General features: G+C 43.2%; 1 protein-coding gene across 6 annotated transcripts in view; it reads left to right on the top strand.

Moving 5' to 3' along the window:
• PDZD2 (PDZ domain containing 2) overlaps positions 1-27,333 on the top strand; it is a 358,446-nt gene that overhangs the window by 260,479 nt on the left and 70,634 nt on the right. For 3 of the 6 annotated variants that reach the window (XM_077896341.1, XM_077896343.1, XM_077896344.1), the window contains 4 exons: positions 680-1,181; positions 10,128-10,270; positions 13,155-13,287; positions 19,823-19,969. In XM_077896341.1, coding sequence (XP_077752467.1) covers positions 680-1,181; positions 10,128-10,270; positions 13,155-13,287; positions 19,823-19,969 — 925 coding nt within the window. Of the gene's footprint in view, positions 1-679; positions 1,182-10,127; positions 10,271-13,154; positions 13,288-19,119; positions 19,396-19,822; positions 19,970-27,333 lie in introns of those variants that run through there. The other 3 variants (XM_077896346.1, XM_077896342.1, XM_077896345.1) reach the window with 3 other exon arrangements.

The raw sequence follows: 27,333 nt of genomic DNA, 5'->3' as shown, positions 1-27,333 counted from the left end.
GCCCCTCCACCCTCTATTCTTCTTTTTCACTCTAATGCTTTTTCACCCTCTTTTTCACTCTAATGCTCTGAGGCAGAGGTTCCTGTTGTTGTGCAGTTGATATTTTGATCCAAAGAGCAGAACTTTACATTCCTCTCAGTCCATTTCAGCTATTCTTTACCCCGGGGACTTGCTGAGTAATTACGGCAAAACTGTATGAATGGAGGATTGCCTGGTTGGCTCAGTCCATAGTGCGTGAGACCCTTGATATCAGGGTCACGAGTTCAAGCTCCACATTGGGCATTGCTTACTTAAAACATTTTTTTTTTCGTTTTTTAAACTATATGAATGGGAGGCTCACGTAACCCTGATGCAAGACATTGTTGAAATCATTATTGTTTTCAAATCGTATGTTAGGATTGACTCTGCGGATAGAAAAATCCATTTCTAACTGCCTACCCTGGGGTGTTTTCATTAGTAGTTTCTAGTTCATGGGGGTTTGGGTTTCTTTGGGGTTGTTTTTAGCATCAACAATTATGTAGATGGGAAGGATGAGTAGTGAGCCTCTCTCGGAAGCTTAGTACCTCGGCTGCGTGGCCAGGTGGCTAACACACCGTGTAGGCTGCCGAATGGGCCCTCCCAAAGCAGCGGTCAGGAAAGATCTTGGAGGGTTTTAACCGGCCCCCTGTGTCTGTTGCAGCTACCTGGCCGAGCAGTGCTGGAATGGCGGCTTCATCTACTTGATCATGCTGCGTCGCTTCAAGCACAAAGTCCAGTCTCCTTATAATGGCAACGGGAGCAGCAGCACTGAACCAGCGGAGACACCTACCCTGGAGCTGGGTGACCAAACTGTGAAGAAAGGGAAAAGAGCAAGGAAGTTTGGGGTCATCTCCAAGCCTCCTACCCACAAGGCCACTGAAGAACCCAAGAGCAGTGCTGGCTGTGAGCTGGAAAATGACCCTGTCTCGGAGCTGGACAATGGCCCAGACCCTGACCTTGGAAATGGTCATGCTCTCGAGCTCGAAAATGGCCCAGAATCTCTCAAGGAACTGGCTGGATCCCATCTAGACGGTTCAGAAGCAGACAGAGGGACAGAGCCTAGAATTCCAAAGACAGATGCTTCTCTACCCACAAACAATGACAAACGTCGCTTCTCCAAGTCCGGGAAGACAGACTTCCAATCAAGTGACTGCCTGGCACGGGTAAGCTTTGGTTTGATTATAGAACCTGAATTTTTAAAGAAATACTGTTGAAGTTGCTTTTAAGGCTTAGAAAATAGAACTAAGGTGGCCTTGTATTTAGAGGCCAACACATGTATTGTGATAGATGGTCAGAAGACATAATAACAACAACAAAAAATCTAAGTCATTTTATCCTACTTAAATAAAGAGCTGGTTGAGTGATCCTAAGTGGAAAATCCAAGACTTCTGTGGTATAATTTGAGTCATATGAGGTCCAGATAAAGAACTTGAACTGCATCATTATTTATCACTACCAACACCAGTGGAATTGCCACAGCAAGGCCAAGAATTCCCGGTGGCAGCTGATAGCATGAACATTCAAGCCTCAGTATTACACAGGAAGGATGTTCAACGTGCAGAGAAGCATCTGCTTTTATTTTTAACACTGCAAAACCAGTGACATTTTTATGGGTTCATGTTATTAAATTGCTGAATTCCAGTGAAGTTCGGAAATTTCACAGAAATGTCTGATACTGTGATATCCAGCTGTGATGGTCAGGATTGGTCTTCCTTAAAGGCAAAGCAGATGTGGTACACTCTGATGGGTAACGGGTACATTTCTAGCCTCAAATTGCCTCTTTCATTCTAACCAACATTCTCTCTCTTGAAGTGACGTTTCTTTAGGGTGAGCATGTTCCTTCCAAGAATCCTCTTGGCAGATACTCTTGTGGGTTCCTAATGAAGTAGTAACCTACTCCGTGGTTTCTGATTGGTTTCCTCTCTGAGTCTCTCCAGTAGACACCCTTTTAGGATGAAAGAGAAAGTTAGAAAGATAGAAAATGGGCACAGAAGAAGTATCAAGTTCAGCTTCGCATGCTGCTGAAATGGTACCCTGGCAATGAATAGAATTTCTAGTAAGGCTATTTCATGCATATTTCTGCAGTTATACCTAATTTGTAGAATGGGAGGAGAGGAATTTAAAATAACCCCTCTCTCAGGGGACCATGTTCCTTTATCTGAGGATCTCAGTGATCTTCATAAAGCCTTACCCAGAAGGAGGTATGATTTGTAGATAGAATATGTAAATGAAGGAGAAGAAAAAAAATAATGTGTCTATCAATGATTTTCTACCAACTTTATGGTCCCCCAGAAAAAAGAATTAAGGGCCATAAAAAGATTATACTGTGTTTCTTATTGATAAATACTCTATTTGGATATGACTTTTTCTTCTAATGATTAGATTATGGATACACAGAAAGCCTAGGGTGAATAAGTTAGGGAGTGTTGGTTCTCTCAATCATTTTGAAGGTTTAAGTTACCGAAAGAGATTGAATCTCATATGTAGTCCAAAGAGCAGGCTTTCATTTGGCCTAGGACACAGTGGGAATAATTTGGAAATGATTTTTTTTTTTAAAGAAAATGTTTAAGAGGCCACTATTCTCTACTCAACTAAAGGCAATAACATAAAATTTTGAATTTCTGGATTGGACTATCTGAACATTACACATATCAGACTTTCTTTGCTTGTTTTTTTCCACTCACGGTCAAATGTCCAGGACGATATAAATGAAACAGTGATAAAAAATGAAACCTAAATCTTTTGCCTTTGGGACTTTTTTTTTTTTTTTAAGCTACATGCCTATAGAAAGGCGAGAACGGCCATCTGGAATTTGCATTCTTCACAACTGTCCATAATCTATAGACTGAGTATTGACCCTGACTTATACTTTCCTTCTTGGAAAGTCAGCATGGGCCACATACCCTCTCAGGCATGAATATATTTTAGCACCCTTTTCAACCCCAGAAGCATCATCGTTCGATGCATTTACCCAAGATTGATAGAGTTGGCAAGAAGTAAGTCTTCACAGCTTCCCCCACATCCAGGTGGCACCCAGATTGAAACCAATAGACCATCACAGAAGGTCGTATAGTTTCTTGAGCTGAGTGGATTTTTATTTTTACTCCAGGATGAGCCCAAGGTCATGCTAAAATGGAATTTCCAGAAAAAGAAAAACTAGGTATTTACCTCTTAAGCCCTTGGGGCAAAAAATTCCATTCCATTTGAATAATGGGAGATTAAACATGTCAGCATTGTTCCGTTTCTGCTTTGTTAATGATTTAATATATCTACAAAGACTTAATAAATTACAGAAAGGCTTATAATCATTCAGGCCATTTTTATTTGTCAGATGCTTCTTTTTCATAGACTGTTATTTGTTACATGAAAATAAATCTTCAGTCTTTGTTTTTATATCCTCTTTCCCTTTAACAGAACCATAGGAAACATATTTCCTATAATAAATATCTTTTTTACAAAAAAAACATATGTTTCTATAAAATATTAACATATAATAATACATATGCAACCAGATTAATCTTTTAAACTACAAAAGTTGGGCCCATTGTCTAAACATCGAAATATAAGAATCTCCTAGGACATAGGGACGTCTGGGTGGCTCAGCAGTTGAGCGGCTGGCTTCAGCTCAGGCTCTGGGCGTGATCCTAGGGTCCTGGGTTCAAGTCCTGCATCGGTCTCTTTGCAGGCAGCCTGCTTCTCCCTTTGCCTATGTCTCTGCCTCTCTCTCTCTTTACATGTCTCGTGAATAAATAAATCTTAAAAAAAAAAAAAAAACTCTTAGGACATAGAGAAGCAATTTTAGAACTGAGTTCAGAGTCCCTTACTCCCCGTGTGGTGAAGATCATTACTCATCTAAGGGGAGAGTTCTTGCAAGCCTGTTTACTACAGATGTGTATTTTTGTAAGCAGTGTGGTAAAAAAAAATAAATACAAGTTAGTCACATAACAGTGAAAAAGAAAATCCTACCGTTTGCCAACTGGGCAAATCTATTCATACCTGGCATGTGTGTCTATGGGTCCATTTGTGGTCTCACTCTAACGCTTGTAGTTCACCCTGGACAGTATCAGACCTCTTCCCTAGACCCTCAGGAGAGACCTCAGGAAGGCTGAGTGGGTCGGTGCAAGAGGTCTGCAGAGACCTCAGGAAGGCTGCTCCAGGTCTAAATCTGTAGGAAAAGGAAGCTCAGAAGGAGAGTCACACCCGGGACATCTCCTGGGTAGTCCCTGATGTTTGCATCAAGCAGAAACAACATGATGGTGGTCCTCTTCTAGGAAGCCCCCCATGGTCCCTGGGTGAACTTCTATCCTTCTATGTGGCAGTGTCTCTCCTAATTCGGTGTCTGCTCCTGCACCTCTCTCCTGAGCCCCCCACCCTGGGCTTTCTGGTCTCCCTGCTTGCCCCACTCTTCTCTCCCTCTCCCGCAGCTTTCTGTTGGGGCCACACTGCTTTCATTTCCCACATAGGTGGTCATAGTGTCTGCTACCCATCCCGCTGTCCACTGTCATCCCATCCTCCACTGTCCTCCCGGCAACCAGAGAGGCCTTTCTAAAGAGATTGCATCAAGCGTGTGTGTGCACACTCACACCCCGCAGTGTAAGCCCTTTGGGTGGGTCACCTTATCTTCTACCCCAACTCCTTAGCTTGGTGAAGCCTGCAAGGCCTTTCACTGTCTGATCCTGCTTAACTTTCTGCCATCGTCTCTCACTGCTTTCTTCCTCCCCAGTTTGGGCTGAATTAGCCACGGTTTTTCCCAAAGGACTGTGCTTACTATCTCCTCTGAGCCTCTGCAGATGCTGCTCTTACTATCATGTTTCTTCTCCTCTCCCCTGTGTGGCTTAACGTCTTCCATTTCTGGGGGACCAAACACCATGACACACCTCTAGGAGCCTCCTGCCACCTGTTTGGCCTTTAGGCATCTCCACTTTGGGCTCCTGCAGTTCCCCCTTCTTCATCAATGCATGAATCCCACATATTCCAACTACCATGCAGCTTCTTGTGTCCCCAGTAGGATTTAAAGGCGGGGACCTTATTTGCCTTTGTGTTCTGGCTCACTGCCTTGTACCTGCAGGTGCTCCGTAGATGCTCATTACCGAAGGCACCCAAGAGCTCCAGGCCTAAGAGGTGGGACACCAGGTTGTAGCCCTAGTTCTTCCATCCCCAGCTCTGTGGCCTTCAGGGTGCCATGTTCTTCCTCTGAGCTTCCATTTCCTCACCTATAAACTGATGATTTTGGTCTGATGATTAGGAACTTCAGCTCTGACCTTGATCACACACATCTTCTCATTTCTTACTGATCATTCTAAATAAGAAGGGATATGGAGACAGTCTCAGAATCTAAGTTTGCAACTAGAGCCAGACGATTTACTGCAGTAAAATTCTAGTTGGATGATGTTTCTTCTCGCATTTGGAGAAAAGATGCTATTGTGAAATATTATTTTTGGTTCCAGCAGAAGATGAGGTCATTTAAATGCCGCCAAGACAGCTCCTTTTAATGTACCCCTCTGTTTTGTAAATAAATCCTTTTTTTTTTCTTTTTTTTCTTATTTTGGCTACTATGATGAGATGTATGTGTGAGCTCACCCAGTAATTGGAGTTTTATAGGAAAGGGTAGCACTTTGACAACATTAATACAAAAGTCCATAGCATCCAGTTTTGCGTGGTTTGGCTTTTTCTCAACATGCTGACAGAGTCTCATTGCCCTTTAAGCCAATGTAAAAGGAAGCAAAGGCTTGAGCCATCTGTCTAGACAGGATCTGTTTCAGAACTCAATCGTCTCCACAACTGGATTGGGTGTTCACACGCTAAACACTGGCAAACATGCAGGTTTCCCATCTGGGCGAGCCTCTTAATGTCACTCTCAATAACTTCTGAAAAACTGTAAGATTAGTGTATAAACATCCTATATTTATTAATTCTGTGGCATTTATGCAATATTGTTATGTATTAGCACTGTTCTAGTTGCTGGAGAACCCATTGATAAATGAGAGACGAATTTCCTGTCCCGCAGCACTTATCACAAATAAGGGGCCACGAGCAATAAATAAGCAAATAAATGAATCAGAATGGTAGATGGTGACAACAGGTACTATAAAATGAAATAAAGCAGTAAAGTGAAAGGTGTCTGGGCAGTGTCCTGGTGGGGAGTTAACTGAAATTGGTATCAGTGAGGACCTCATTCAAGAGGCAATGTTTGAGCTGAACCCTGAGTGTTAGGAGAGGGTAGCCCTGCAAAATCTAGGGGTGGGCTGTTTCCAGGGAGGAGCCAGAGCAAGAAGCTTCCCTGGGCATGAGTGATGGAGTGTTTCAGAGGCAGAGAGACTGAAGCACAGTGAGTGATGCGGAGACCACAGGGAGGTGATTTGGGTAGAGGTTTATGTACGCCATCTCAAAGATTCCAACCTCAGTCTGAGCCTAGTAGGAGCTGTTGGAAGGTTTAAGCTAAATGTATCATAATGTATGTATTTTAAAAGTTCGCCCTAGAGAGGCATCTGGGTGACTCAATTGGTTAGGTGGCCGACTCTTGATTTCAGCTCAGGTCACGCATGATCTCAGGGTCCTGGGATCAAGCCCCACGTCAGGCTCCACACTCGGTGGGGAATCTACTTGAGGATTCTCTCTTTCTCCCTATCTCTCTGCCCCCACTTATGTTTTGTCTCTCCCTCTAAAATAGATAAATAAATCCTTTTAGAAAAAAGAAAAAGAGGTCACCCTAGATGTACAATGGAGAATAGGGGATTGTAGGAAGCAAAGAATAAAAAGGGAGACCAGATTGGAGGCTACTGTGATAACCCAAGCTAGAGATGCTGGTGGGCTCAACTGCAGTGATTAACAGGAAGAAGCAGAAGTTAGATGGATGTGGATATGTTTTACAAGTAGAACCTGCAGATCTTGTTTATGGTTTGGGTATAGGAAGTAGAAGGAGGGATCAAAGATAACTTGTGAGCTCTTAGTTTGCAAATCCTCTTTAGCCTGAGTGCGTGATGGTGCTTTTTCCATGAAGGTGAGAAAGCCAGGAGCAAGACAGAGGCAAAGTCCTCTTTTGACCATACTGACGTGTATATTAGATACCCAAGGAAAACTGTAAGGAAGCAGCTGAAAATATGCTTAATATTATTATATTTACGTTGGCCTGTTGATTTTCTGCCAGCATCAGCTTTAGCCTCATAAACTTTAGACACTGACTTTATTTGTAATTGAACACGGCTTTCAGCTGTGGGCAGCTAGATGTAATACTGACAGTTGTACAATGGACTCAGATAACATCTGCCTCTTCCTTCCTGTTTGTGCCTTCCTTTGTGTACCTCTGAACTCCTCATTAGATGATCAAGAAATTCCAGAGCAGGGAAACTTGCATGGACTTCTTTGAACTCTCCCCTTAGAGTTCCTACTTTCAGTTATAGAGGAAACACTCATGCTGTTGGATAAAAATGAAAAAGAAGATCCATTTCTTGACTAGCATAGTTGGGGGCTGTATTAAAGATTGGTCATTCCTGCCCTCTGAAGCCTTCTTATTAGATATGTGTTTTATTTTGCATTTAACCATGTGTGTGTGTGTTGGGCAGGGGTATGAAGGGAGCATGTGAATGCTGTTAATGAAAACTGTCTTTAGCTCTTTTGTCAAGAGTATATATTAGGTCATTATTCTTTCTCCATGATCATAGTTTTATGTGTTCCTTGCCACAAGTTCTGTTTCTAAAAGCACTTAAAAATGAGAAAGGACTGTATATTTGGTATCGTCATACCCTCTGTGAAACACACTTAACATACTCTGTTTAACAAAAAGGTGGTAGGACAGGGTGGAAATGATGGTGCAACTAGTAATGGGTTGGCTAAGCTTTTACTAATTTAGGCTAAAGCCAAATCAACTTTCTTATTTCTAGACTCTGATTATGGTCCCTGTTGCTTTGGGGAAAGGATTTCACAGCTTTTCTGTACTGGGAGAGGGTGGAGCACTATCCCATATCTTCAAGACCCTAGTAGCCATGGCATATCTTTCATGGAAAGAACAAATCAAGCCACCATTCTGCTCTAGTTTCTCAGCTACTTTGTTAGGCCCAGGGAGGCAGCCATAGGGCTGACCCATGTGCTAGTGTGGGATGCAAGCTGGGACAACAGCCATCAGCACATCCCTGAATTTTTTCCCTTTGGGGCTATCCACTAGGCCGTAGGACCTCATGTACTGGAAGTGTTGAAAGTTGCCATCTTGTCAGTAGCACTGACTCTCAAGGATGGCTTTTTGGAAATAGTGGAGCTGTGAGAGACTTTGAAGGACAGGGAGGTTATTTCTGAATGGAGAAGAGAAAAAAGGTGTTCCAGAGGTCAGAGGCAACAAACCAAAAATGATGGAGTCCAAAGTGAAATGATTGGATGATATAGGGATTGTTGACAAGTTCATGAACTACTGTGGTAAGCCAGTGACTTCTGAAGTTACATTTGGCCAGACAGGCATCGTTTGTCTGTGGTCAGCAGATGAAGGAGACCGTTGGCACCACTGCATGTTGCCGGAGTAATGGAGCCCCACTGAGTAGTGCTGTACTAGAAAAAGTATAGGATCCAACAGGTCTCTGTTAATAATTTCCCCAGACATTCCTATTGCTGCACATCAGTGACTGTTTTACATCTGGCTTTTTTACTATTGCATAAAGTTTCATTTTAGTTTCTGACAATGTGTATTTTAGATTTTCTGAATGTTTCACATTCTTTCTCCTTTGCAAGTAGCTTAAGTGGGAAGGTTGCCTATTTCTAGGAAGAGGATGGCTTTGTCCATAGTGGACCTTAATGGTTCTATTAGACCTTCATGATGGATGAGGAAAGGACATGGCTTTTGTTTTATGTATTGAGAAATGCATTGTGATCCATACCCATAGACTGAGAGATAACAAGAACTTCCAGGAGTGAGCCTAAAGTAAGACCCCCAAAATTAATCACCTTGGAAGGTTTTGCTTTCATTTCTCTGAACAACCAAGTATCTGAAGGAACTTAAGCATTTTGTATCAGGCATATGTTTGCATCCTTGGAGGAAAACAGAGAGTCAAGTGGAGAATTAACCAAAGCAGAGAAGCTACCAGTAGTCCAGGGGACTTAGAGACATGATTAGTTTTTTTGAAGACTAGATTTTTGTAAGGATTGAAACACGTTTTAATGTATTCAAAGACTGTACAGTTCAGTGTCTAAGGTTCTCCTAAGGTCTCATTTTTATGTTCTAAGGAAGTTTGAGATCCAATTCAACATGATGGTTTTTCTTTTTTTAATGAAGTATAGTTGACATACAATGTTATGTTAGCTTCGGGTGTACAAAATAGTGATTGGACAACTCCACATTATGCGATGCTATTACAATACCATTGGGTATATCACAATAGGGTGGTTTTAACATATATTTGTGCATATATAAATAATATATGGTTACCAGTCAACATTTATTATGTCTCTACTAGTTGCCAGAAGCACTGCTGCTTCCATAAATATCTCATTTAATCCTAATGACAAATCGGAAAGCATTAATAATTATCCCCCCTTTAGAGGTGAGGAAAGTAAGGGTTTTAGACAGAAGGACATTCATAAGTAAAGTGGCAGAGTTGGGCCGAAATTAGTTGAACTCTCCTAGAACTAAGACCTAACTTTGTCGTCTTTTCATCTTCCTATATTAATTAGTAGCTGTGTGTAAAAGAAATGGAAGCCAGACGCAGCCAGTGTTTACACACACAGTGGTAACTGGGTTTCAGGCAGAAGCAGATTTACTTAACAGATTCCTGGTCAGGAAATTGGATAATCACTCTTGCTGTCCATTATTATAGCCACTCGCCATAGGTAGCCATTTAATTTAATTAAAACTAAATGAAATAAAAAATTCAGCATCTCAGTTGTGGCTAGTGACTCCATGTTGGATTGTACAAACATAGAGCATTTCCATCATCCTAGAACATTCTATTAGAGGATTGGCAGCTAGAGACTTTGCTCCAGCACACAGAACATTTTCTTTCTGTGGTCATCTGTAATACCTGTTGACAATTAATGAATATTTGGCTTGACCCAGCAGCTCCACTCTCCTGTGTCAATGCCATGTGTCTGTCCAGATACTTCACAGTGTGCTCGCTTTTTCTTCCAAGGAGGAAGTTGGCCGGATATGGAAGATGGAGCTGCTTAAAGAATCGGATGGGCTGGGAATTCAGGTTAGTGGAGGCCGAGGATCAAAGCGCTCACCTCACGCTATCGTTGTCACTCAAGTGAAGGAAGGAGGTGCCGCACACAGGTGACTAGATAACTCTCCCTTTTTCTCTGCCTCCTTATCCTCTCCCTTCCCTTCCTCCGGGTGTAGGACTCTTCCATTTGGTCAAAGCCCTGGTAATTGCAGCTCATAAAGACTGTGCTGGAGCATGGAAGAAAATCAGGCATGAGCAGTTCTAATTAAACACACCTCTGGGCACAGGAAGTGGCTAATTGCTGGAGATCCTGCAGACTCCTCCAAATCAGGAGAGATCGCATTTCTTTGTGGTCTGTTTTGAGTTTCAAGTGATTGTTATTTATCCTACCTTTTGGGATACTGGTAATATGTGGTTACCTATTGAGACTCTGCTATTTGACAGAACACCACATTCCTGACATCTTAACCTCCGTGAGATTGTGGCTAATGACTTGGGAAAGTAATTGATTTTAAGTGTGCCCACGGTTCATGTGCTGTGTCAGGTCTATCAGGATTCTACACGCACTTGTATGTATGTAAAAGTAAATGTGAATTTTTCTCCTTGTGACCTGAACAATTCATCCTTCAAAATTTCTTTTTTAATCTGAACTATCATCTCAAGTAGAAAGAATGATAGATCTTAGGCAGAGCATGTGCCAAGAAGTCCATTTGGAGTTACAAGGATGTAACTATCCCAAAATATACAGCATGTTTTTGCCTTGCTAACTGATTGCTTCCATATACACAGGGTGTCTACTATTGGCAAGGCATGTTGTGTGCCCACACATATACAGTAGGTGTATAATGGTAGAGTTTCACGGATGAGTGAGGTAAATCTAGTTGGGAATTTGGTGTTCAGTCCAGGTAACCTGGTTATAAGGGCAATAGGGCACACCAGAGTGGTGTTGGCCTGCCCCAGACCCAGGGGACTTTGAAAAATATATCTTGTGGAGTTGAAGGAGCCAGAAGTAAAGGTTGTTAGACTAAGGAGAGGACAAATTCAATGTGTTTCATGTCCCAGTTCTAGTCTCATGACTACAGAGTAAGATGCTAACAACTAGAGGTGAGAATAACTGCACTTGTCAGTTATCTGGGGGGCAGACATTGTGTAAGGATTAAGACCTTAGTCATTATCCAGAAGAGCATCATTAAATTTCCCACATGAGATATGCCTTGAGGAACTCCCATCAGATACCCATTTTCCCATTAATCCTAGGTTTTAGGTTCTAGCATGTCTTTGGAAAGTTGGCAATTAGGAAATTCCTGTGCCCAGAGATGAACTTATATAGGACTGTTCTGATCTGTTTTCTGTGTGAGCTCTTTCTAGTGGGTTTCACCATGTTCTCTTCGCCCTTAGCCTGGAGTTGTGTGTGTGCTCTCTGTGCTTCTGGAGTTTATAATTCATAGGTCGGGCATTCTAGTTAATAACAGGGGATGAGAGAGACGGAACTGAAGAGGAAAATAAGAAAAGGGATGGAGGTAGGGATGGTCTTGAATAAATTCAGACACTGGTCAGAACTTTGTGTTCTTTTTTACTTCTGAATCTCTCTCTTTCTCGGTGGCCCACCCACACACCTCCTTGAGGTTCCAGTTTGTTCTCTGTGGGCTTTTATCCCCCGTCTCTTTCCATTCCAAGAAACTAGAAAAGTTCTTAGCATTTCTCTGCTTTAGGGATTTTTGAAGGACAGAAATCAGAGGCTATCAGAAGTCTCTGGTGCCTCCTGTCTTCTCTGAAAGCTTAAATACATGGAAACGATTATGATGCATGCTCTAGAGGACTGAGAGAAAGAAACCAGTGAAGGAGGTAAGGGTGGAGAGAAGCTGGTTGATTTGCTGAAAAAAAGCAAGGTGGGAAGAGTCAACACGTTGGAGAGAAAGCTGAGTGAATCTGGGAATATTGGGGCCAGGCACAGGTCCCAAAGCAGCACCCTGGGTGTTGATATAAAGCCTTCAGAGGTCATGGTGGAGCCCTGAGTTTTGAGTCCATCCCCCTCACCTGATTTTCTATCCCATATTTAGCAATGGAGATGTAAAACCTCTAGCTCCTTTGGGACCTTGGGAGACCAGACCATTGGAGGTTCAAGTGGAACCCACAGGACTGCTGATCCATCATGACTGAGGGGGCCTGCACAATGCTCTGGCACAGTGCCACCCCAGACCCTCGACCCACCCTAGGGCAGGCAACCCCAGCCCAGTGGGAAGGAAGATCTAAGTCAGCTGTAATTTGTTTTAGGGGAAATAAAGAAACAGGACACATTTGTAGACCAGGTCTGATGCCTGCAATAGCAGGAAATTGGTCAGTCTGTTTGGTTAGTTTTGTGTTCATCCTTCTGATGAAGCTTGGCTGTAGGATGAAAATGACACTGAGAGATTTATCCTCAAGGTCCTATAACTCTGCATGTGTGTTGGGGGTGGGGGTGGGGGGACCCACAGACACATGCTAGGGCTGCAGAGGGAATCTGGCCAGGGCAGTGTCACCTAGAGAGAGAGGGCAGCAGGTTAGACAAGGCTTTCTGTTGAGCTTGATGCCTTTGTTTGGCGTGCTTAGCTCAATGACTCAGCTGACAGCTCAGTTGTGAGGACAGGATGGCATTAGGATTGAGAACAGAATGACTCAACTATCCAAAAACCTTGGGGTCTCAGATCCTCTGTCATTGTCTCCCCCTGGATGGGAGGCATTTCATTAAGGTTGATGCAGGATACAGTGGTACCTTAAGACCTTGCCTGCTACCAGGCTACCGTGTGAAGTCATGGAGCCTCCCTAAGTGGGCAAGAGGACCCAGCCAGACCAAAGGATGAATCCCAGCCCAAACTGTCGCTGGCCATCTCTATGTTTTCCTTAGCCTGATTTTAACTGTGCCCTCTTGCGACCCTCCCCAGCTCCAGGAAAATGTCCCTTCTCAAGCCCAGAATATCTTGACAAGGGATTTTTTTCCCATCTCCATTTCCTCAGGGATGGCAGACTGTCCTTAGGAGACGAGCTGCTGGTAATCAATGGTCACTTATTGGTGGGGCTCTCCCATGAGGAAGCTGTGGCCATTCTTCGCTCAGCCACTGGAATGGTTCAGCTGGTGGTAGCCAGCAAGGTAGGTAGTTTGTTTCTTTGTTTGTTTAATATTTTTCATGATGGTGGTGAATTTGGATTTGAGCCCTCTCTGTGCCACACACACACACATACTTGCACATTTACTTGGGCCATTTAGATGGCCATGATTCTACACGGCAAGCCCATAAGGGTAGCCTCTGGATGAAATATTTAGTAGATGGAAGAACAGTTCTAGGACTAAGGAAAAGGGAGAAATGGTAGGATGGATGGAAGGACAAGGTGGAGAGAGTAGCACCTCTCCCAGGGAGAAACCAAAAAGGAGACCTGGAAGCCCGCTGGTTGGCAGGGACGAAGGAGAGGTGTGGAGCTGCACATCTGCCAGGTCCCGAAGGAAGAAAGGTTCAGGGCTAGCCATGGGCAGGCCACAGGCCCTGGTTCTGTCTCACGGCCTCACAGAGTGTTGGCACTACAGGACGCCCTGTGAATCCTGTTTGTCCAGCCACCCTCTCCCCTTCTTCCTCAATTTTCCTGATGAGACAGTGAGGCCAAGCTCCTGTGGCTGGCTTCCATCTCTCAGAGGCCTAGATGTGTCTGCAGCTCCAGGACCCTGGCTCTTGATGCACAACCAATGTCTGTCCCCTCCCTTTGGCTATCACCTCTTTTTTCATGAGGGCTCAGGCTGGTGCTTCTTGTACCCTCATCCCTGGAATGTGTTAAAATAATGCCAATGTCTTATGCCCCCAGCATCCACTTTGTCCCCTGGCGTCACCAGCCTTAGAGTCCTGGATAAAGGCTGCGGGCCTCCACAGCTGTGTGACCAGAAATAGAAGGACCTGAGTCCTCTTGCTTCTGCTTGGCTGTCCCATCTGCTGCTGATAAGATAGAAAAGCACCCACCAGACTTAGGAGCTAGTGCAGGAGAGCCCCTGGGCTTCATTCTAGTCCATGGAAGCAGTGGTGGGAAACCACTCCACTCTTCAACCCTTTGCAGCAATACACTCTTACCAGAATGGGTAATTCTTTCCTCATTATCCCTATTATTTTTTTGAACTTAGCATCCACAAGTTTTTCTGTATTTTTCCTCTTAGATTACAAGGTTTATTGCCTATTATTGGAGTATTTAATAATTAGAACATTTCGAACTACCTGGAAAATCTGTAATCCTTCTTTTACACCTTTCACCCCAACCCCATAACTCAGACACTTAGGCTTCCCACAAGAACACAGAGCCTTGGCACAGACTTGGGAGGAAGGGTTGGCATTGAGGCCCCAGAGGCAGGAGTTGAGACAGTCTCCACTCCCTCTTCCCCTCCCAGAGATACCACAGGGCACCCTGGTGTCTTCTCACTAGGGGCAGGAAGGAGAGCAGAGCACAAAAGGGAAATGCTTCAAGGGAAGGACAAGCAAGTTCCCCTTTCAGCCAGAGGTATTGAGGTTTGAAAAGCACCATCTGGTCTTAAACACTCACACACGCTGAGTCCTATGTTTGCACAGCCTACCCCGCCACAGCCTGTGGCTCAAGAATGGAGGGGTTCCTGCACAAGCAGTATACCATGGCCACCCAACCTTTATTTCTATGCTGACTTCTTTCTTCTGCTAGTTTGGAAGATGAGAAAGAGAAAAATCTCTTCTAAGTCAAGCACAGGAGACAAACACACGGACACAAAGAAAACATAAAATAAAAATTAAAAAGGTCCACTCATCACTTTCTTACACTTTACACAAAAATAAATTCAAAGTGGATGAAAGACCTTAATGTGAGAGAGGAAACCATCAAAATCCTAGAAGAGAACATAGGCAGCAACCTCTCTGGCCTCGGCTCGATGAACTTCTTACTAGACACATCACCACAGGCAAGAGAAACAAACGCAAAACTAATATTGGGGCCTCATCAAGATAAAAATCTGCACAGCAAAGGAAACAATTAACAAAACTAAAAGGTAGCCTGTAGAATGAGAGAAGATATTTACAAATGATGTATCAGATAAAGGGCTAGTATCCAAAATCTATAAAGAACTTATCAAACTCAATACTCAAAAAACAAATAACCCAGTTAACAAATGAGCAGAAGACATGGAATAGACACTTTTCCCCCAAAAAAAGACACATGAAAAGATGCTCAGCATCACTCCTTATCAGGGAAATACAAGTCAAAATCATGATGAGGTATCGCCTCACACCTGTAAGGATGGCTAAAATTAACAGCACAGGAAACAACAGATGTTGGCGAGGATGTGGAGAAAGGGGAACTTTCTTGCACTGTTAGTGGGAATGCAAACTGGTGCAGCCACTCTGGAAAACAATATGGAGGTTCCTCAAAATGTTAAAAATAGGACTACCCTACAATCCAGCGATTGCACTACTAGGTGTTTACCCAAAAGATATAAAAATACGGATTCTAAGGGATACATGCACCAATATTTATAGCATTGTTAATACACTGTCTATTGAGTTTATCAACAATAGCCAAACTATAGAGAGAGCCCAAATGTCTTATCAACTGATGAATAGATAAAATGTGGTATATATGTAATGGAATATTATTCAGCCATCAAAAAATGAAATCTTGCCATTTGCAACAACATGGATAGAGCTAGAATGTATTATGCTAAGTGAAATGAAATGATCTCATTCATATGTGGAGTTTGAGAAAGAAAATAGATGAGCATATGGAAAGGAGGAAAAGAAAAAAAGGAAAAAAAAAAGAAAAAAAGGAGAGAGAGACACAGGCCATAAAAGTCTTTTAAGTATAGAGAACAAACTAAGGGTTGATGGAGGGAGGTGGGCAGGGAATGGGTTAGATGAGGGACGGATGTTAAGGACACTTGTGTTGATCACTGGGTGTTGTATGTAAGCGATAGATCACTGAATTCCACTCTAGAAACCAATATTGCACCCTAATATTGCACTACCTAAAATTTAAATAATTTAAAAAAAGGTCCACTCGTGGGTAAGCATAATTGAGGAGCATACAGGGTGTTTTGAAAGCTGGTTTCCTGGATGATATGTGAGCTGTGGTCTCACTCGCTGACTCAAAGGGCACTAACGTGTGCCAGGGTACAAAGGGCACAGTGGGTGCCAGGAGCTTTTTACTTATGGTCTCGTTTAATTCTTGAAATCCCATGAGAGAGATGTTGGTTCTTTTCATTCAAAAGATGAAGTTAAAAATCTGAGTAGTTTATTAATTTACCCAGAGGCCACACAAGCAGTAGGAGGCAGAAGCAGGTTTCATCATGGGTCCCTAAGGCTTCACAGTTTCGTGCTTCTTCCTGTCAACCAAGCTGCCTCTTAGTCATTTAAGACATAAAGGACACAGAGCCAATGGCATTAGAGAAGGGTAATGTGTTCCTGCGAGGGGCTTTGACATTTAGGGACACTCACCGGGTCTTTGTAGGACTGAGAAGCAGTCTGGAGCCCAGGAATGGATGTTTCGGTTGTCAAGCTCTTGCTCTTGGCCATCTGTACTGAACGACAGGCCTAAAGATGACCGAGACCGCGGAGGAATGATACCCTTCAGTTCTTCCCATAGGCTCCATTTATAACTAGGCAATACGTTGCTATAGCAGCTGCCCACTGTTTGTTCCTAAACTTAATCTCCACCATCCAAGATGCTCATCCATGTAGGAGAGAAGAAAATCCATCTTTCCACACCTCTTGGCATCTGGTCCTCTTCATTATCCAAAAAGAGCAAGTAATCCAGAGTCTTTGTTTTGTCATTGTATTTAAAGAGAGGAAGAGGAGGGGAAAGAGCTTTTGATTTGCTGAATAAAAAGAAAAAAATATAAATTATCATTGTAGAAAATAGTCACTTTGTCACCAAACTTTAGGACATTGTTTTGAAAACATAACGCAGTTACTTTCTTCAGGACAGAGCATCTCATGTCTCCATACAAATATGTTGTTTGGGGATCCCTGGGTGGCGCAGCGGTTTGGCGCCCTGCCTTTGGCCCAGGGCGCGATCCTGGAGACCCGGGATCGAATCCCACATCGGGCTCCCGGTGCATGGAGCCTGCTTCTTTCTGCCTGTGTCTCTGCCTCTCTCTCTCTCTCTCTCTCTCTCTGTGACTATCATAAATAAATAAAAATAAAAAAAAAACCAAATATGTTGTTTGTTCATACAGACGAGCTTATAGGTTTTTGTCTAATGAATGAAATCAGAATATCCAAGTGTGTTGTGTGTTTTGATATTCCCAGAAGTACCTGCATATCAACATAGATTTCTCTCTCTATCACTCTCTGTTTTTATCAACAAGTACTATCCACTTACTATGTCTAATGTAGAAAACCTAGAAGAAAAGGAAGATAAAATTTTCAAATACCCCCAGTAGTTCTATCCATTACCTGGTCTGTCCTTCCAGGCATGTTTTTTTAATGGGCTCAAACACACGGAGTCAGAATGCCCCTGGAGGCAGAGCCGCCTGGACTTCAGAGCCCGCACAGCCCCTTAAAAGCTGCGGATCTTGAACGAGTTGCTACATTTTTAAATTTTTTTTAATTTTTAAATTTTTTTATTTTTATTTTTTTTGCTACAATTTTTTAAACCTCAGTTTTCTCACCTGGACAATGAGAATCATAACTACTCCATGGAATGTCAGGAAGATTAAATGAAATATGAACAGCCCAAACAATGCAGCTGGTTGCAAGAAGCACTTGGAGAAATGTTTGCCTTTATGGTTATCACATATTACGACATCTAGTTTATTGTTACAACCATTATTAAAATGGGAATACTATTTTTCATCTGCTTTTGCGCCAAGTAGCATGCTGTAAGAATCTTGGTGCATACAGAAAGTACATTTCTGTAGCACTGTTGTTAATGGCTATGGAGTATTTTTTTTTTAGATTGCATTTATTTATTTATGAGAGACACACAGAGAGAGAGAGAGAGAGAGGCAGAGACACAGGCAGAGGGAGGAGCAGGTTCTCTGCAGGGAGGCGGATGCTGGACTCGATCCTAGGACCCTGGGATCATGATTGAGCCGAAGGCAGATGCTCAACCACTGAGCCACCAGGCGTCCCTGACCATGAAGTATTCTATCTTGGGGCTGTTGTGCAATTTACTCACCAGTTGGGACCTTCATTTTTTGTCCTACATCTTTTTAAAAATCTCATTTCCGTTTATGGTCTAGCAGAGCTGACCTTGCAAAAGAGGGCTGAACTCACTTTTTGCTTCAGAGCTCTTTCCTTCCCTTAGGTAAGGTCCAACTGTATAGTATCCACAATTACTGACCTGCCATGAATGAGCTTCAGATGCCTCCCAGGTGGGCTGCACATCAAATTAGTCACAAATGTCAGTGTCGCGGGGCGCCCACTTACTAGGAGTCTGTAACACCTGTTGTTTAAGATGCGTGTCTTCTATTCTCCTCTCTGTCAAGCCCTGAGGAATAGGATGATCAAAACTTTCCATAGGCTTCCTTGCTTGTAGAAATGACTGGTGTGGGAGGAGAGGAGGACACATTTCTCTCCTTTCTGGCCTCACATCAGCCACAGCCCTGCTCCCCCGCCTCCTGTGCTGTGGCATTTCCCTGGAGAGTTCTGGGTGGCAGCGTGCGCCTCCTCTGTGTGTGCGATTGTCATGTGGCATCGGTGACCTCGCCTGCATCCCACTGACCCCTGTGGCCTCGTCTGTGCGGAGGAAGGAAGGACGACGGTGGAGTCCTCTTTAGAGTCTAATCTTAATGGAGTCTGATTCCATGTATTTTGTTGACCTTTAAAAATTGTTCAAGGGCTGTTTTCTTTGAAGAGACGTTATCAGGCTCCACTTTGGCGTCGTGATTCAATCAACAGTCTAATCTCTTTCTGGTGAACATATGCTCGTGAGATGAGCAGTGAGGGGGAGGAGCACATGGATACTAGAGCTCTGTGCCGGGCCTGGGGACACGGCGCACAGTAGAAATGGCCTTTACTTGGAGGAGCGCTCAGATAAGCAGGAGAGACAGGTAGAGTTAGACATACGTGCAGGGCGATGAAAGAAAACAGTAAAGGACATTCGGGAAGAAGGGAAAGACAAGTGGAATGCCTCCTGAGACGGTCCAGGAAGGCTTCCAGGGGAGGGTGTTCAAGCGGAGCTGGGAAGCTGAGCTCGCTGGACAGAGGGAGCTGCTGGTAGACATGGGAGCAGGGCAGGGGAGAGCCTGGCGCGATGGAAGGTCAGTACGGCTGGCGTGGAAGGTGTGGGTTGGAGGAGAGAATGGAGGGAGGTGTGTTTGGGGCCCTGGGCCCTAAGATGTTGGCCTGCCAATGGGGAGGTTTAGATTGTACCTGGAACGCAAGGCAGGAGAAGGTATTAGAGATTCTGAAGTGGAGGGAATTTGGATTGCCTGTAGAAATATCTAAGAAACACAGATTTTTTTCAGCAAAAAAAAAAAAAAAAAAAAATTGCTTTGGGTTTACATTGGGTCTACTGCCCTAATATGTGAGGTAACCTGGCCAACCTGGAAATGTGGAACATAATACATTCCATGGGGTCTTTGAGTTCAGGGCGTGTGAGCACTCCCGGCTGACCCTGCTGGGTTTTCCTTGACCTTGACCAACATCCATGGGGTAATGCATGACTCTTTCATTGTGTCCCCGTAGGAAACCTCCGCCGAAGACCTCCTGAGGTTGACATCTAAGAGTTTACCTGATCTGACCAGTTCAGTAGAGGACGTGTCCTCTTGGACCGACAACGAAGACCAGGAGCCAGACGGGGAAGAAGACAGCTCATCTTCCGTCCAGGGGGCAGTAAGTGCACCTCTGCTTTCCCTAGCTGCTCTGCCAAAGCCATGTGTGCCTGAGGATGTCGATGGTGGGGTCGGAGGTACTAGCTGAAGGTAGTAGGATAGAGCCCCGGATGGGAGAGGACCACAGGGCATTCTTTTCATCTTTTTTTTTTTTTTTTTTTTTTTTGGTCAGGATCTTCCAGACAAATCTGTGAGGGCAATGATTTTCATTAAAGAAAAAACATTGAAGCTGGAAATGGGATGAGGGCACAGCTGTGTATTTAAGTTCAGAGTGTATATCAATTTCTAGGGTGTGTAGTAGCTCATATATACAAGGATCTCACTGCTGCTTTCGGATGCAGCGTTTGACAACTATTGGTTGTGAATTCAAACTGAGCCCGAGAGATTCTGGTCGAGAGTGGAGTGTTGCAATAACACAAAGCCCGTTCAGGCCAAGCTGTGTGGGTATGTTTTCCGAAGCCAGGCCCCTCGCGTGGCCTGTGGTTCTTCTGACACGGCCCGGGTGTCTCATGCCCTCGTGGGCTTTCCTCATGGGCTGCCTGGCACGGAGTCACGAGGGCTTTCGGTTAACGGTGATTGCAGTGTGGCTTCTGGGTCCCTCTTTGGATCCCAGGTCTGCCAGATGTGGCATTTCTGGTGTAAATTCTTGCCAGTTCTTGGTCTCCATCCAACCAGCCATGGGGAGGGTATCTTCCATCTGCCATCTGGAGCCACTTACTCTCTCCCACCAGCACTACACCTAGGCAGAGTGGGTAAGCATTGGAAAATGAGTTTTGGTCATAGTTAGGACTTAAAGACCCAAAACTGCATGTTTTATCACATTTATACAATATGCTATCTTATTTCAAAGAAGAAAAAGTTGCTTTTCTCCTTTCTGTTTTGATCAGTGGAGATCCAGGGCCACTGAGTACGGTCGTGTGGGTGTGGACTGCACAGAGTGCTGCGTTGAAGGAAGCACTGTTTGAACCATAAAAATAGTCTTTTGTATTTATTATGACAGTTTCCTGAAAGATGGCAGTGAAGAGTTTTGCTCTAGCAAAATCAACATATTAGGACAGTTTTCCAATCAAGGAAGGAAAGCATCTTAAAGAAGAGATACCTTTTTGTAATTTGCCCAGAGGCATTGTATAAACCCATTGTTGATTTGAAAGATTTTTCTAGCTGCTTTACCTTCAAAGGAGAATTTTCTCGGAACACTAACCCATAAAGCAAATAAACCAGAACTGAACGAAGTTAAGGCGAACAGTTTAAAAATAACTGTGTGATTATTCCCATCTCTTTGTACTATGACACCATTCAGTGGTTTCTCTTACTTTTATTAAGGGTAGAGACCAAACTAATTTGGGGGGCCTACACTGCTTCCCTGACTCCTGCTTATTTCTTGAACCTTACTTCTCACTGAGTTCATCACTCCTAAGCAACCACCACCCTACCCTTCCTGCAGTCCTTCATGATGACTGCATGTGTTTTTTGCCACAAGACCTTTGCAAATGCTATTATTCTCTCTCTCTGGAATCCTCTGCCTGAATAAAAGGCCTTCTATCTGCCTTTGGGATCCCCCAAAGTGTTACTGCCTCATAGAAACTTCCTGAATATACCCATATACATTAAATCTCTTAGCTCTGATAGTGTGACTAAGTGGCTCTCTGTGAACTGCTTGTCATATTTGGATTTGTTTTTTTTTCGATGCAAGGAATTTTAATTAAATTGGCATAGTTAAGACCAAAAAGATAAAGTGGACACTGCCAGCTTATCTTCAGCCATTGCCTTTAACAACAGGCTAGGGAACGCAACTTGAAACACAGCTGAGTCTTGGTGTTCTGAGACAGTGAAGGGATTTCCTTGGTATTTAAATATATTAATATAACCAGTTATATAAATCTAAATATAAAACCAATCTGTAAGTTTAGAGGTGGCATTTACCATCTCTGTGAAAAGCGGAACATCCCTAATCAACTCCAATCATATTTTTAGAAGGGGAAAACAGTGACAGCAGTGACAGCTGAACCAGAATTACCATCAAAGTTCAAAAAGCTGATCATATTCATTTAGCCGCAAGCCAATCTTATTTAAATCAGGACTGTCCCAGAGAAACATTCTATCAGTCACTCATGATCTGAATTCTGGTCAATGAGATCAATTTAAATAAATATGGCACACAAAAAAAAAAGTCATGAGACATTTTTGTTTTGTAATAAATAAGGCGATGGCCAACTATTACCCCTCAGTAGCTTTTTTGAGATAAGCTATTAAGTCAGTTCTTTCCCGGGTCTTCTTAATGCCAGCAAAGATCATTTTTGTTCCCGGGATGTACTTCTTGGGATTCTCCAAATACTCCTTCAGGGTCTCCTCTCCCCAGGTGATGCCTTTGTTCTTGTTGGCATCGGTGTAAGAAAATTCAGGGGACTGACCTGTCTTTCGCCCAAATCAACCATGGAGAGTTGGCCCAGCCTTGTGCTTGCCTCCCTTTTCCACTTCTTTTTTTTTTTTCTTTTTAAATTTTTTTTATTTATTTATGACAGTCACACACACAGAGAGAGAGAGAGAGAGAGGCAGAGACACAGGCAGAGGGAGAAGCAGTCTCCATGCCGGGAGCCCGACGTGGGATTCGATCCTGGGTCTCCAGGATCGTGCCCTGAGCCAAAGGCAGGCGCCAAACCGCGGCGCCACCCAGGGATCCCTCCCTTTTCCACTTCTGAACAAAAATCTTCTTGCCCTTCTCAACATCACCCATTTTTGAATCGCTTTACTGAAACGAAGATGCCCATTCGCAAGCCGGGTGTCCCGCTCTCTCACATTAGGGTTTGTGATTATTTAATTAAGATCTGTTTTCTCCCAGCCAACTCTAAATTCCATGAGGTAACATGACGACTGGATTGGGTTCCCAGTGAATCCCTAGAGTTTAGCCACTACATCTGGTGCTGAGTTCTAAATAACAAAATGAATTTAAAAACAAACAACCCAACAAGTGTTTCATTGAACGCTAATGAAAATGACACCCAAATTAACTGGATTTATCCACCAGAAAAATTATGATTACTTCAAGGCCCACAGCTAACCACCCCATGGCAGTCTTAAGGGGCCTTTATATTACTATCCACATCCTAGTCCCCTTAACCTACAGGGACCGTCCTCGAATAAGCCTTGAACAGGCCTGAGCGTCAAATGTCTCCTGCAGGCCACCTCTCTCGCTCCTACCTACCCTGCCCTGCCTCCCCGTGACCTCCCAGCACTGGAGGCCTCCATTCTCTACGGTGCCACAGCAGTGCCCCCTCGGCTCCTTGTTATCTGGGGCACAAGAAGGGGTTCGGAGGAGGTGCAGTCCCACCACGGGCTGCTCAGCTGCAGCATGCCTCCCATATTTCGCCCTGCCCGCCAGGCTTCCATCACTAGCAGCTCTCCAGCCCGGCTCCATCCCAGGCGCCCCCCCTCATGCCCACTCTGCAGAGCTTGGCCTGCTCAGGGGGCTCCTAGGACAGCTCAGCCAGTTTGCCACCGAGCACTAAGCAATCTCAGGAGCTTACAAAGAGGAAGGGTCTGCAGCACATCTGCACCCCCTCTGGTAAAGCCCGGAGCCCTGTAGGTGACACCGTCGGGCTTGTCGAGAGCTTACGGTCATACGCGTTTTCAAAAATTCATAATTCATGGGGCACCTAGGTGACTCCGTTAAGCATCTGCCTTCTGCTCTGGTGGTGATCCCGGGGTCCTGGGCTGGAGCCCCACTTCCAGCTCCCAGCTCAGCGGGGAGCCTGCTTCCCCCACTGCCCCTCCGCCCTACTCGTGCATGCAGGCACATTCTCTGTCTTTCAAATAAAGAAGTAAAATAAAATAAAAAATTCATAACTCATAGTCTCTTAAAAAAAAGCAAGCAATTATTGAATTGCAAACATTTTATACTAAATGCTTTAATAAATGAGCCTTTATAGATATTAAATACGTTATGTTATATATTTTAGCCATATTTATTTTTACAAATTTATAATTTATTTGTTATAATTTAAATGATTTTTTATTACAATACTATTTTCACTATATAAATGGTTTTTTCTCAAAAAAAATGCGTAAGACAATATAAATCACCCACAATCCTTCTAGTCAAAGATAGCCATATTTAACATTTTATTTTATTTTTATTTTTTCAAGATTTTATTTATTTATCCATGAGAGACACACACAGAGAGAGGCAGAGACATAGGCAGAGAGAGAGAGACACAGACTCCATGCAGGGAGCCTGATGTGGGACTCGATCCGTAGTCTCCGGGATCACGCCCTGGGCCTAAGGCAGCACTAAACCACTGAGCCACCCAGGGATCCCCCATATTTAACATTTTGTTACGACTTTCTATTTGATATTTTTCCTTAAGAATATTTGTATTTTTAAAAATTCTAGTATAGTTAACCTACAGTTTATACTATAGTGCTTCAACATTTCTGTACATTACTAGGTGCTCATTGTGGTAAGTGTACACTCTTCATCCCCTTCACCTGATTCTCCCATCTACCCACCTCCCCTCTGGTAACCATCAGTTTGTTCTCTATAGTTAAGAGTTTGCTTTTAGTTTGTCTCTTTTTTCCTTTGTTCATTTATTTGGTTTCTTAAATTCCACATATGAGTGAAACCGTACAGGATGTGTCTTTCTCTGTCTTCTTTCACTTAGCATAATACTCTAGGTCCGTCCGTTGTCATTACAAATGACAAGACTTCATTCTTTTTTACGGCTGAATAATATTCCAGGGTGTGTGTGTTCTTTATCCATTCAGCTATCTAAGCAGCAACACTCAGCTGCTTTCATAATGTGACCATTGTTAATAATGCTGCAGTAAACATAGGGGTGCATATATTTTTTTGAATTAGTGTTTTTGAATTCTTTGGGTAAATACCTAGTAGTGGAATTACTGGATTATATGGTAGCTCTATTTTTAACCTTTTGAGGAATAGCCATACTGTTTTTCCAGAGTGGCTGCTCCAGTTTGCATTCCCGCCAACAGTGGAGGAGGATTTCTTTTTTCTCCACATCCTCACCAACACTTGCTGTTTCTTGTGTTTTGATTTCAGCAATTCTGACAGGTGTTAGGTAATACTTCATTGTGGTTTTGATTTGCATTTCCCTAACGATAAATGATGTTGAGCATCTTTTCATGTGTCTGTTGGCCATCTGGATGTCTTTGGAGAAATGCCTGTTCATGTCTTCTGCCCATTTTTAATTAGATTACTTGTGGTTTTGGTGTTGAGTTGTGTAAATTCGTTGTATAGTTTGGATATTAACCCTTTATTGACTATATATCATCTGCAAATATCTTCTCCTATTCAATGGGTTGTCTTTTCGTTTTGTTTGTTGCTTCCTTTGCTGTGCAGAAGCTTTTTATTTTGATGAAGTCCCAATAGTTCATTTTTGCTTTTGTTTCCCTTGTCACCGGAGACATGTCTAGAAAAATATTACTAAGACTGATGTCAGAGAAATTACTGCCTGTGCTCTTTCAGATTTTTATGGCTTCAGGTCTCACATTTAGGTCCTTAACCACAAAGTTTGTGTGTGTGTTTATGGTGTAAGAAAGCGGTCCAGCTTCATTCTTTTGCATGTTGCTGTCCAGTTTTCCCAACACCACTTGTTGAAGTGGTGTCTTTTCCCCATTGCATATTTTGGCCTCCTTTGTCATTAACTAATTGACCATATAGTCATGGGCTCGTTTCTGGGCTCTCTATTCTGTTCCATTGATCTATCTTATTTTTGTGCCAGTACCATACTGTTTGATCACTATAGCTTTGTAGTATTATCTTGAAATCTGGGATTGTGATACCTCCAGATTTTTTCTTCAAGATTGCTTTGTCTATTCAAAGTGTTTTGTGGCTCCATACAAGTTTTAGGATTGTTTGTTCTAGTTCTGTGAAAAATGCTGTTGGTATTCTGATAGGGTTGCATTAAATTAGTAGATAGGGTTGCATTAAATTAAAATACACATGTATTTTTTAAAAGATATATTTACTTGAGAAAGAATGAGAGAGTGTCCGTGTGTGCAGGGGGTGGGGGTATGTGGCGGCAGGGAAAGGGGGTGCTAGGTATGGGGAGGGGCAGAGGGAGAGAGAGTCTCAAGCAGATTCCACACTTAGTGTGGATCCTGACACAGGGTTCCATCCCACAACTCTGAAATCATGACCTGAGCTGAAACCAAAAGTCAGACACTTAACTGACCATGCCACCCTGGCACCCCAGCACACATGTATTTTTTTTTTAAGATTTTATTTATTTATTCATGAGAGACACAGAGAGAGAGGCAGAGACATAGGCAGAGGGAGAAGCAGACTCCATGCAGGGAACCTAACGCAGGACTCAATCCCAGGACCTCAGGATCACGACCTGAGCCAAAGGCAGACGCTCAACCTCTGAGCCACCCAGATGCCCCTTTAATTGATCCTATATTTACTTTTAAAACTTGGTATGATCTCAGTGATATAATCATGAACATTTTCCCCATGTCATTAAAGGAGGCTCTGAAACATGATTTATAATGGCTAATATTCCATAACATAGAAGTGCCATATCTTATTTCACCAATTTTCTAACCAGAAATTACATTTTCATCAATCGTATGTATATTTGATTTTTTCAAAATTATAAAGAATATTGTATAGAATATCTTCATCCATATATATCTCTGCGCATTTTTTAAATTTTCTTATTTCCTTAAGTAGCTTGAAGCAGAATTGCTTAGTCGAAGGTTTTCTCTGGAGAAATTATTTATGCTATTTAGACATTTGGCAGTGGCCAGTTCCCATCATCACCAATAACATTATATTTTTTAAAAAGTTTACCAATTAATCCTATATTGTTTCATATGTTTATTGTACTGTTGGCACATCAGTGCATTATGTGATAACATAATTTGTTAGGGAAACTCAGCGTTAATTCTCCAGAAGTGTGTGTTTCAGTGCAGTATAGTAGGGATTCCCCATCATGTCACCCCAGGCTTTCATCGGCAAATTCCAAATGCAGGGATCCCTGGGTGGCGCAGCGGTTTGGCGCCTGCCTTTGGCCCAGGGCGCGATCCTGGAGACCCGGGATCGAGTCCCACGTCGGGCTCCCGGTGCATGGAGCCTGCTTCTCCCTCAGCCTGTGTCTCTGCCTCTCTCTCTCTGTGACTATCATAAATAAAAATCAAAAAAAAATTTAAAAAAAAAAAAAAAAAATTCCAAATGCATTATCCATGACAGCTCTCCCTTCTCTGAGCCTCAGACACCACCTCACCCACTTCGCCTTCTGCTCTGCCTCCCCCCAGAGCACTCCCAGAGGAGTGGACACCTGGGCTTCTTCCTGGATCTCCAGTAATGCCACAACGCCAATCATGTGTTACCATGCTCTTGAGCTC

The sequence above is a fragment of the Canis aureus genome, chromosome 4, assembly GCF_053574225.1.
Source record: "Canis aureus isolate CA01 chromosome 4, VMU_Caureus_v.1.0, whole genome shotgun sequence".
Classification (NCBI taxonomy): Eukaryota; Metazoa; Chordata; class Mammalia; order Carnivora; family Canidae; genus Canis; species Canis aureus.
Note: the sequence above shows the minus strand (reverse complement) of the source record. Positions and strands in the feature narration are given on the sequence as shown.